A 12858-nucleotide genomic window follows, 5' to 3' on the forward strand; every position below is an offset into this window, starting at 1 on the left:
TCACATTTAGGAACAAAGACCCCTTCCACTCTCCCCCAGGGAAGCCCAACTCAAGAGAGAGACACCTACGAGAAGTTTAATCCAGGCCTCTGTAGGAAGGGGATGAAAAACAGTTCCATTAAAATGAAGATGATTATGAGGACAGCCGAAAAAATTATCTGGAGCAGTAAAGAAAGAAGGTCAGTGCATCCCTTAGTGTTCTTCTCTCCTCACCCCCTCCACAATCCTCTTTGTCTGGATGATTGTGGCCCCTCCCCACATCAGCCTACAATGAGCGAGCATAAATATCTCTTAATAAAGAATTTACTCTTCAGGAAAGGAAGTGACTGGTGGGAGGATAAAAGGTGTAAAAGAAAAAAGAGGCAAGGAGAGGAAAGAAGCAAAAGGATAGTGGAAGAAAGGTTGATGATGAGGAAGGAGGGGAGTAAAGAGGAGGATGTATGCAGCAGGAGATGGAGGGCTGAACCTGGAGTCAGGAAGACCTGAGTTGAAATTCTGCCTCTAAGTCTGAGTAGCTGTGTGACTCTAGGCAAGTCTTTTAATGACTGTACCTCAGGTCTCTCATCTATAAAATGAGGGGTTAGATTCAAGTCCCTTCCAGTTCTGGACTTAGGATCTTATAATGCTATGTTCCTATGAACAAATGAGGGTGATGGGTATTAGGGGAGAAGGGTTGGGTAACAAAGGTAGGGTAGGGATGAGGTGAGGTAGAGGAAAGGAGATAGAGTAACATCTTTCATACCTGCAAGTCCCTAATTTCCCAAGATTTTCCAGCCTGAAACAAAATAAAAACAAAAAAAAAATAAGGATTGTAGGATAGTCATTTTTCGATTTATTAAGATCTAAGCAGGCATCTGGGACTTCTGGAAAAGATTCCAAGAATCATAGGACAAGGGACAATGATCACTGGTAGGTAGGCCTGGGGGAAACCCTAGGACTTATCCTCTAGATCCTAGAAGCAGCAAACAATGATCAAAGCCAGAGCTCTCTTAGCAGCTAGCCTTCAGAAGGAAGCAGCTAGGTGCTGTAGGGACTGGAGCATTAGTAGAGATGATCTGGGATGACAGACAAATCATATAACTTTTTGGAGTCTCAGTTTCTTCATCTATAAAAGAGTCCAATCTCTCTCTAAACCTCTAATTCTTTGTTTTAATTTTTGTTCTTTTTTCTTCTTTGTTGCTTTAACTAGCATAGAAATTATTTTTTATCTTTGCCAATTTTCTTTTTTAATTTATTTTTCTAATTATTTGTAAAGATAATTTTCAACATTAATTTTTGTAGTTTTTTTTCCTCTCCCACCCTTTCCTCCTTCTCTTGTCTCTCCTCCTTCCCTCCCCTCACCTCCCCACCCAGGATAGCAAGTAATCTGATAAAGCCTAAACCTATAATTCTTTATTTGGGGGAGGGAGGTGGAAATGTGGAAAGACCACTTTCTGCATATGTTTTTTCTCATGTGGGTCTCCAGGCCTTAACAATCTCCCTTATTCTCATCCCTGCCCAACTCGCCCTCTCTTGGTCTACTCTATCTATACCCATTCATTTAATAGCCTATTAGCTCTTTCCTTTAGGTCCTCACAAATTTGTCTCTCATGCAAACTCTTTTAACTTTCTACTATTTCCACCAATGTTATTTCATGATTGCTTCTCTTTTGATGATATCAATTCCAGGGTAGGCTATACTTTCTCCAACTCCAAGCAAATAGAGGAAGAATTTATCAACTCCAAGTTTTTCATTGCTTATTGCATACCACAGTTCCAGGACCATCACTCCTTACTGCTATTTCTTAAGTAATACATTGTGCACTTATACCACACTTTTCTACATCTTCATTGTTATATTCCAGAAAACTTTTCACATTTACTCACATGTTCCTTGATGACCTCAGGACTTGATTACTTTTTACTTCATTCCCTGCCATCAGCAATACTGACTTCAACAATCACACTAAAGACTGGGAGTGGTCTGGGAAGATGATGGACTAGGTCAGAAATTTCTAAGCTCTCCAGATTTGCTCCACAGATAGCCAAAAAGACCTCTCTGTCTTGACCATCATTATCCTCTTTCCTACTTCCATGTGACTTAGTACTCAATTCTACATGCCTCAGTTTTTTCCTTTCTAAAATGTAGTTGTTTGGGAGGAGGGGAGTTAGATAAACTTTAAGGTCTCTTCTACCTCTTAACATGATTCTATGATATCTTCTCTACTGTCTCTTTATCAGCACAACCATATCTTTGACTATATTATCTCTTACAGTTATTCTAGATGATAGATAGGTAGAGAGCTTAACAGCTAGTATTTATTATTCACTTATTGAATACTAGGGACAGGCAAACTAGACAGTCCCTGCCTCAAGAATGTCTTCCTCCATACCAATAAAGGAAGATAACACAAAAAAAGGATGTGGAAAGAAGGAGGGAGGGGGCCACCAACAGAGGATGGTGTGGAGATGGCCAGCAGTTGCATGGAAGCATAATTCCAGGCAGCAGAATATGAAAGTATCCTAGAGTCATGGTCTTACCTATCTGGTGGGGGTTGGGGATGGGAGAAATGGGGAAGATAGCTGAAGGGCAGGAGCCATAATATGGAAATACCTTGGAAGTGAGCTACCTCCAATAATTTGAACTTGTAGTTCTCATCTTTCAATAAACTCATCTTATTAGGAGGAAATTTCTTCTATTTAATTTATTCTTTGTATTCATAACCTCCATTCTTCAGTCTTCATGCTCCTAGTTCATTGTCACCTTCTGGTTTTGGCATACTATCCATTTCAAATTCTCCTTGTCTCTTATTCTAGAGTCCCATGTCTCTTGCCTTTCAGCCATGTTTAATATATGAATTTGCCATCCTGAGTTACTTCCATCATGCATTTTCTGGGTCACTAAGTTTTATGAATTCATATAATCTAATCTTATCTGAGCCCTGTCTGCTTTTCAAAAATCCTTATCTTCATCTCCAGTTCACTCCATTTTCATTCCCCAAAGAGGTTGTTCTGATCTTTTTTCATTTTTCCAAATCTAAATCCCACTTTTTTAACTTTTTGCAAGGCATAGGGTTAAGGTCACACAGCTAAGTAATTATTAAGTGTTTGAGGACAGATTTGAACTCAGATCCTTCTGAGTTCACTCAGAAACCCCACTTTTCTCACCTACTTAACTGAATTCAAGGCCATTTGATAAGAACTCCCTTAGGTTCCTTCCTCCTTATTTCAAAATTTATTCTTTCTGAATAAGAGATGAATTTCCTTCTTTCCAAAGAGAATTCAAACCTCTACTTCCCCTTGGTTTTTCTCCATCTAAAATTCTTTTTCTCTTATGTATGCTCAGCCTCTTCCTCTTCACTGTTTACTTCTCCCATCTGCCTAATATGTTCAGTTCTCCCTCAATCCTTCAAGGAAAAAAAAATAAAGAAAACTTTCCTCCAAATTTCCAGTCCTTCAAACTACTTTTTTGTCTGTTTTGCCTTTCCCTGTCAAATTTAGGGGGTGAAGAGGGGGAAGTGGTTGCTATTTGCTTCCTTCACTTTTTCACCATTCACTCATTAATTCTTTGTATTATCATTATCATCATTCACATCTGTTTTCCTAAATACAGTGGACTTTTAGTCATCCTCATTCTCCTTTGGCCTCTCTGTAGCATTGGACACTTGCTATTCTACCATTCAAACAGCTTGGAAATTTTAAGCTTGTCTTTTGATTCCTCCTTCTTCATGAACTATATATATTTCCTGACCACCAAGATCTTCACAATGCTTCTGACCTACACACATTCCTCTCTGTTTTCACCTCTACCATGCTTATTTAGGTACTTTGCAGATTTTGCTGGGACTACTCAAGTGCCCTCATAAGTAGGTGCCCAAGTCTTCAGTCTCTCTCTCTGCTTCAATTTATCTTGCATACCACAATCCAATGAGTCTTTCTAGTGAACAAAGGACTAGAAAAGACTAAGAATTCCATAATTTAAATTTACCATTTCTAAATGTAGGGCCATTGTGAAGTGATCCACAAAGAAGTACACAATTGTAGGAATGGAATAATATCAATCATGATGTTTTTACTATAAACCAAACCAGAAGACAAAGGGAGATAATAGTTAAATAAGATGATACCAAGGCTCTTCTTGGAGAGCAATATAATTGAATCTCTATATTAATGGACAGAAAATGATTCATTTTTGATATGGGGGTCATTCATGAATCAGTCTGCATAATAATAACAACAGCAATATAACTAACATTGATTTAGCACTTTAAGGTCTGCTTTTATGTATATTTATCTGATCATTACAACAATCCCATGAGGTAGGTGCCATTATTTATTCTCACTTTGTAGGTAAAGAAACTGAGACTGAAAGGTTAAATAAATTACCCAGAGTTATACAGCTAATAATTGTCTGAGGTGGGATATGAATATCTGACTTTCTGATTCCAAGTTCAGTTTGCTGTGCCAAATTATACAGTCCCACTGCTGAACTATTAAGAGATCAAAATCTTAAATCTAGAACAACAACAAAATGGGGGAAAATATGGTATTGAAATAAAAATAACTTCAAACTGGCCTGTTTAAACATTTATTGATGCTCCCAAATGGGAGATGGAGAAAAAACATCAACACTGATTATGGCAATTTTGTGCAAAACTTTAATCAATGTAAATCAATTGACATTAAAAAGATGACTTAAAAAGTCTAAAAATTAGCTAAGTCAGAAAATAGTCAATCTCCTTGCCACATAAAGACATGTGGCAGTTAAGGGCAATACTAGATTAGAATATAAAATTAGAAATGCATTTTAAAACTCTTATGAAGATGAATGGGAAAGATTATGAGTAGTATTGTTTCATGAAAGCAGCTGGGTAGCACAGTGGATAGAAGATCAGGCCTAGAGTCAAGAAGACATATCTTCCTGAATTCAAATTTTACTTATTAGCTGTGAGATCCCAGGCAAGTCACTTCCCAATTTGCTTCGGTTTCCTCATTTGTAAAATGAGTCAAGAGAAGGAAATGGTAAATCCCTTTAGTATCTTTGCCATGAAAACTCCAAATAGGTCATGAAAAAATCATATATGACTGAAACAACTAAACAACACTCATATCATGAAACAGAGAAAAGCAGAAGGAAGAAAACAGTTTAAAGAAAGCTTGGCAAGAAACCCAGCTAAGTAAAATTAGCTCCAAAAAATAGAAGAATTAATCAATCAATTAACAAGCATTTATTAACAGTGTTCCAGGACCTGAACACTGAGATGGCCTCTTACCTCAAAGAGTTACTACCTACCCACCCCCCTCCACCTTAATAGAAGATACAAGAAATTTGGAGAGAAGTATATGTATAAAATCGATGCAGAGCAATACAATAAGAGAACAAAAAACAGATGACAATGGAAAAGACCAATAAAGATGTTTATAACAAATTCTTTTCACCATGATTCAAGGACAATGAAGCCACTATATTTGAATTCTAACATTGTGATCCCCAGGAAAAAAACATGGAAATAGCCTTCAAGAAAAAAAAAACTTAGAAGGGATGTTGGAGAAAACAAAGATGAGAGAAGCAGTTTGCCTAGTCAAAGCATACACAGAGAAGGTTGGAGCTGGAGGTGACACAGTTTTGAAAGTGTTCAGGGATCGATTCTCAAAGAAAGAGAAGAAAATATTAAAGAGGTGGGAAAATATCTTAGACTAAGCTATTATTATCCTCTTTCCCTCAAAGGCTATGAACTCATAAAATCCATTTTTTCCCATCCATATTTATGTTTTATGAAAATAAGCTACATATGAATTGAGGGCATTCTTGCTGTCTAATTGGAATGAATAAATGTACATACAGGCTTACAAAAGTCTTAGTGTAATTTTAATAGTGCAGTTTTCAACTACTCTAAGACTTTTGGGACAAGCAATATTTGCCATCACTCAACTAATTGAAAGAGGAAGAGAAAACAAGAGCCCAATGTTTATTGATTATTTTTAGAAAGCATTTCCAGAGAGCAAAATGTTGTCTTCCTTCAAAATGGTGTCTCCCAAACACATGTAAGAATAATCGAAGATTCCTCAAGAGATATAACAACAGAGATGTCATTGTTCAGGGAACCTCAGATTAGTAATCTCAAATAAGGTGAAAAATGGAGGCAGATTCTTGAAAAAGTATCACTTTCATGAAGGAGATCCAGAAGAGTACATTTTGAAGAGGAATTCTTCATAGATAGATATTGAGACTGGCCAGTTAGTAATATGTACAATGACATGTGACAGAAATGGAAGAAAGTCAGCTGGAATGCTTTTGGGAAATTGTCAACACTTAAGAATAGAAGAGATTTAATAAGTTTCAAAACTTTCAATGATTCTCAAACTTCTCCTTGGAGTTATCTTTTTAAACAAAAAAGTTCTTCCTTTGAATCATGAAAGACTCTAAAGAGTCAAGTCTTGTTCTGTCTTTTCCCCAAAGGCAATGGAGAGATACAGGATGATTGTTAAGGAAGCTCCAACAAATTATGAATGATGAATTGTAAATACTGAGAAAATTACCTTGATTCTGGACCATTTTTTGTTAGTCCTGTAAACTGTCTAAGTCATAGTTCTTTGTCTCTAAATTTATTTTAGAAATTCAGCTGATGAGTAATGAGTTAAGTTTAGAAACCTATTTCTCCTACTAATCATGATTCTTCCATTCTTGCCTCAAGGAAATCTGTTGTCCTTAAGGGATACAAGTATTATCTCTAACCTTGTAGGTGGACTCAAAACAGTCAAAATATTTTAGTCACAGAAGATCAGCTATCCCTTATAACTTCAGCTCCTAAAAAACTACATGACATCTGTTTGTTATCTTTGAAGGTCTCCAGTGGATAAAGCACTGGCCTCAGAGTCAGGAGGATGGGAGTTTGAATCCAGCCTTAGACATTTACTAGCTGTGAAATCTTGGACAAGTCACTTAATCCTGATTGCCTCACTTCCAGGGTCATCTCCAGTTATCCTAATTCATATTAGGTCACTAGACCCTCATGGCTCTAGAGGAGAAAGTGAGACTGGTGACTTAACAGAGTATCCCCCTCACTCAAATCCAATTCACATGCTTCTCATGGCATCACCTCCCTGATGTTGTGGTCTTCTTTGGGAATGAAGTACAAATATTGGTCATCCTTACCTATCTTTGCTCATTTAAGGGTGAGGGGACAGAGAGGAATTTTAATTCCCTCTTAGGGGCCAAGGAGTCTGCTCTCTCTGGTCCACTATCAATAACTGCAGGATGCAAGAGGGGTTCCCATAAATCAAACATTCCTGTAAGGCAGAGAGGGTATTTACTGGCTCCACATGAGTGTTGACCCACTCTTCTTAATTTGGCCAATCGTGTCCTACCCCAAGGATGCTGTGTTGTTTTCCCCACCTTTCCAGTTCTGTTCTTTGAGCTGAATTTATATAAATAAGTTGTACTATTTCTTTGGGTCTTTTGGCCTAATTGAGGTAGCCACTTGACCCACTTTATTAACAGGTTAATGCCTTACTAATAAATCAATAGAAGTGCACAATTCTGCCCCTCAATTTACCTTTATTAACTCCTATTGAGACAACACAAACCAGTGAAAAAGACACCTGAGATAAGTATGCTTAGGAGAAGAACTGGATCCTAGAGATCCCAGACTCACAGTCCCCATGCTTCTATGGTATGTAGGTGAATACTTGAGTGGAAAGATTCTAGCACATTGGGATGCTTGTGGAGGATTTAATAGAGAACATGAACAAGGAGCCCAGAGGAGGAATGGGTGTGAATAGGTTGCGCATCAAGTTCAAAGATGGATGAGAAAGCAACAAGAATGGGAAAGTTGGGAAACTATATCATCAGAGGAATGGTTGTGGTCAGGATTGCCAGGGCAAAAGCATATACAAATCACATACACATTTAAAAAACCAAAAAACAGCTCATAGGCCAATGGGATACATTCTGTGAGAAAGTCCATTCTGGGAGGTGTTGAGAATCCCTCCATGCTTGATAGTGATGGTCTCATGCCAGCATTGAGGGAAGATCAGTGACCTCAAGGAGGCAGAGTGTAGTGAGGTAAGTTCAAAGTGTCTTTCTAGGAGAAGATCTAGGGGAGTGAAACAGGAAAAATAGTCTGAAAGAACCAACTAAGGCTATTGAAGGTCTTTTCCTTTTGGACATTTTCTTACAAAGAATATATATATATATATATATGTATATATATATATGTATATATATACATATATATATACACATTTATGAATATCCAAATGTATTAATATATGTATACACATATATGTGTGTGTGTGTGTGTGTGTGTGTGTGTGTGTGTGTGTATGTGTATGTGTGAATAGTCCCACTGTGGATTTAGCACCATAGTTTTCCCAATCTTCTATTTCCTGATATGTTTGCATTAATTGGTGGCTTCTGAAAACATCCTTAACACCACTTCTTGCCCTGGAATATCTCCAAAATCTGTTTCAATCAACCACTCCTAAAGACATTTGACTATGGATTACCTTCTTATAGCACCAAGAGTTCTCCATACTCCTAACATGCAGTGAAAAACCTTTTTTCTGTACCGTCTTTGCATTCATGTCTTTCCAGGACCTATTTCATTCCCATCCCTTTATGGTTTCTGGTTATGGGTAGGAGTGGAGATGGGAGTAGGGAGAGAGAAAACAAGGAACAAGACAAACAAGATAAATGAAAAAGATGAAAACACACAAGGGAAAGAGGAGAGAAGGACAAAGTCATTTAGTACTGACCACAGTAAGATTCATCTTCTTAGCTTGTAAATTCCAAAACATTTCCTGAGGAATAAAAAGAATGGATTTCATCATAGGCTCTTTAAGAACCATCAATTTTCCATGCTGAAGACCTCAGATTCATCTTTTATTTCTTCCTCTCCTTGCCCTCCCACATAAATCCCAGAATTCCAGAATCTCTGAAATCCAGAGTCAGAGTTTAAGAGCCCACATAGAGTTCCTTTGAGGTAGGAGCAGCAGTAGGTTTGTGGAGCTGTGACATCTCTTATGGCCACTCTGTCTAGCCATACTAGCCCTTAGCTCAGACCTGGCTGGTGTTTTCCACTTAATGAATTTCATTATAAAAAGGATTAGCCTGGAGATAGGGAAACCAACTTATTTCATGAATTCCAACTACTTACAACTTTTAATTTATTTGCTTCATGTTTATTGAATTGAATTGCCTGCTTTTGGATTATCTCTGCTATTCATTTTAACTTGATTTCACCTGGATATGAATAGAAGTGGGGAATATACAAAATGGTGGAAGAGGTTATTTACCCTTGGTCCCACCATGCCTAATGAAGCTGTAATGGCCTGATTTCATTTTCTCCAGCTTTTCTGGTTTACAGAGAAGTAGAAGTACCTAGAATTGGACTCGAAGCTCATGAATGTGCATGAATTTAAGAATTTACCATTCTTAGCTCACAGATTATACAAAAAGAAAAAAGTCAGCTGAATTTGGGTTACCTATACTTTGCTGACTTCTGGTCTAGCCCCCATCCTTTAACAATCTAATTATTTTCCAGTGATTTCCAAAACTATTTCCCAATTAGTATCCAATTTATCAAGGCCCTTCATAAAATAACTGAACACAATCTTCCCAATGAGGTCTAATGAGGGAAGAGTGAAATAGGACTCTGACTTCCCTAGGTCTACTCTGTGTCCCTCAATATAACTAGAGTCTGATTGGCATTTTTGATTGCCATGTCCCATTACTGGCTTATTTACTGCAGTCTACTAAAAACTTCAGATTTTTCAGATTAATAACTGCCTTGCCATCCCTTCACCATCTCATATTTGTGAAGTTGTTTTTGGTCCTTTTGAAATTTAATCTAATTAAATTTAGTTCAGTGTTTGAACTAAAGTATCTACTAGTATTCTGTCATTCAACATACAGCAAGCTAGCTCTCCCAGTGTCATGCCATCTGCAAATGAGATAAGTATGTCATCTATGACAATATCATGTCACAATAAACTGCCCTGAGATGATCTACTTTTAAACTGACATTGAATCATTAATTTTTACATTAATATAATTAAGGTTGAGCCCAGCCAGTCAAATGGTCTTGAAACCACCTAATCATTCTATTATAAAGCTCATGGAATCATCACTGCCCATTTTTTTTTGGATAGCTTGCAATCTAAGAATGGTTTTTACATTTAAAATACAATATAGCTTTTATTTAACAGTGAAAAAACTCGTTCTTAGCTCACAGATTATACAAAAAAAAGCCAGCCGAATATGGGTCACTTATACTTTGTTGACTTCCGGTCTAGCCCCCAACTCTCCATCCTGACTCCAAGGATAAAATGTTGATATCATTTCCTAAAATTGAGATAAACCACATCAAAAGCATTTCCCTGGTTGATCAATCTAGAAATAAGGCTTCTCTGCTATGACTAGTTATGAATGAAATTTTCCATCACCACTTCCTTTGGGAGATGTAGGCTGCCTCTTTCAAAATGCATTCTAGAGTGCTAGAGAACTTAGTCAAGTTTTAGTCTCCTCTGCAATATCTTTTAAGAGCAAGCTCCTGCAAGGCAGTCTGCTGCATTTCTCTCCTTGCATCCCCTGGGTCCCTTAAAGCACTTAGCACTTAGTAGCCACTTATTAAAGACTTAGTGAATAATCATTAGAAAATTTCCATGAGTTTAACTTCTATCTTTCCAACTTTTCCCTTCTCTAATCCTGTAGGACTTTTCCCATACAGTAACTTATTTCCTAATTGCTATTTGCCAATTCTTTCAGTGCCCTAGGATGGTGTTCTTCTGGGCCTGGTGACTTGAGTGACAGCTGAGTGTTTTCTTACTATCATCTAAACTTCTACTGAATATCAACTACCTCTTAGCCATTTTTACTTTCCATTTCATTTCAGAAGTTATTAGTTTCCGTTCTTTCTTGTCTTGTAATGTTTCCTGAATCCATTCCCTCTTCTCTATTTCCATTTCTCCCATCTTGGTTGAGGGGTTTGGACTCACTTAGGCTATTGAAAAAGTCTCCTAGCTACTTGCCTCACTTTCAGTCTCTCTCTACTCTGATATACCCTTCGTTGCCCAATTAATCTTGTCAAGCATAGCTTTGGTCTTGTCAAGTACTACCTCCCCACCTTGCTCAAAAAGTTTTGATGGCTCCCTATTACTTAATAAATCAAATCTAAACTTCTTTACATAGGCCCATAAGAGGCTGGAATAAGATTCCAGCCTTATATTCCCATTACTTCAGATCTACCCTAACATCCCACCAAACTCAGCTAACTGATCTTCCCCAAGCTTCCTGTCTCTCTACTTTTGTTCCTGCTATTCCCTTCCTCTAGTATGGCCTCTCCCAGTCTCCAGCTCTACTTGTCAAATTCCTAACCATATTTCAGGTCCTATTTCAAATGTCAGCTCTATGAAGCCTTCCCTGATACCCCCATTTGTAAGTTATTTCTCTCTACTCTGAATTAACATAGAACTAAATACTTATTTTAAGTGTACTTTCACCTTCTACTTCATGCATTTATTCATATTTGCTTTTGGGTAGGACATGAGCTTCTTGGAGAAAGTGTTATGAATGCACTTTTGGCTATACAGTGAGCTCTTTGGGGTCAGAGACTATCTCTCCTTTTCTCTCATACTGCACATATGACAGAAGCTTAATAAATATAGGCATCACATCCTCCTTCTTCCCCCAGTATCACTCTTACCCCCTATTATCCCCTTCTGCCCTTATATGGCTCTATACTGACTCCTATCTACTTTTCAACCTTATTCCCATCAGCCCATCAAACACAGCTTCACTTGTAGAATCTCCTACCTGTTTTTCAACCAAGGCCCAGAAAATTGGAAAGGGTGAGATGAAGATCAACATCCGAAAGAAAAGCTTTACTTCATGAATATGACTCTTCTGGAGGGAACCAACAACTAGTGAATAGGGTTTTAGCCACTGAAAGGGGAAAAGGTAGATCTATTCATAGAGGGTGGATAAATAGATGAGGTAAGACCACTGAATTGGTAGTTAGGCAGAAACTGTCATTGTCACCATGATGATTATTATAGAAGGAAAGATGAATGGAACAATATATAAGGGATCATGAGGCATGGATGGGGGAAGATGGGAAGATAGGGCAAAACAAGTGTGGGATGGGAAGATGAATAGGTAGGTGAGAAATAGAAGTTGTGAATAGTAGTAGGATGGGACTGGAAAGGAGATAGGGATAGGCAAAGGGATGGGGTTTATTGAAGGAGACTGAAATAAGGATAGGTATGACTTAGAAAGAGACTAGGGAGAAAAGATAAGTGAATGAGGGAAAGGCAAATTAATAGGGACAAAGGTCAGAGAATGGATAGAATGGAATGGACACAGAGTAAAAGGAAGGCAGAAGATAGGTGAAGGGGAGGATAGATGAGTGCCCTGAAAAATGGAATGCTCTTATCCAGAGCCTACACTCAGTGGAGCATATACTATACACAGAGGTGATACACAGTGGAGTATCCCTCTTTATCCCTGTCTCCATGTATCTTCTCTTGCTGGGGAAGTCTGGGGCAATTTTCCACTTACTGAGAACTTCTCTGATGCCCAGTCCAGCCAATGATCCCTCCTAGGAATCTTCCAAGAACAGTACCTTAGATGATTTTTAATTGCAAACTATATTGGAAAAATCAAGAAAAAAAAACAGGAAAACCCACTTCATGCACACTCAAATCCATCCCATCTCCCCTGCACAAACTAGATCATGTTCTAAGCTCTTCCAAACTGTTAGACTTCTCCTGCCATACCACATGGCCAGCACATGTCTGTTTTACCTCACTCCATTTCAGAGAGAGAGACAAAGAGAAACAGACAGACAGAGACAGATAGAGAGCAAGAGAGAGACAGAG

The 12858-nt window shown here is 37.9% G+C and overlaps 1 protein-coding gene across 5 annotated transcripts in view; it reads right to left on the reverse strand.

Moving 5' to 3' along the window:
* Window positions 1-12858, reverse strand: part of LOC141518376 (solute carrier family 15 member 2-like) — a 58235-nt gene that overhangs the window by 23618 nt on the left and 21759 nt on the right. For 4 of the 5 annotated variants that reach the window (XR_012477176.1, XM_074230350.1, XM_074230347.1 and 1 more), the window contains exons 9-13: window positions 12539-12625; window positions 11795-11884; window positions 8737-8781; window positions 743-775; window positions 70-158 (exon numbers count right to left, since the gene is read on the reverse strand). Coding sequence is in view for 4 of the 5 variants with exons in the window: in XM_074230350.1 (XP_074086451.1) it covers window positions 70-158; window positions 743-775; window positions 8737-8781; window positions 11795-11884; window positions 12539-12625 (344 nt within the window). In the remaining variant the exon portion in view is untranslated. The remainder of the gene's footprint in view (window positions 1-69; window positions 159-742; window positions 776-8736; window positions 8782-11794; window positions 11885-12538; window positions 12626-12858) is intronic. The other variant, XM_074230348.1, reaches the window with a different exon arrangement.

This window comes from Macrotis lagotis, chromosome 3 (genome assembly GCF_037893015.1).
Source record: "Macrotis lagotis isolate mMagLag1 chromosome 3, bilby.v1.9.chrom.fasta, whole genome shotgun sequence".
Lineage (NCBI taxonomy): Eukaryota > Metazoa > Chordata > Mammalia > Peramelemorphia > Peramelidae > Macrotis > Macrotis lagotis.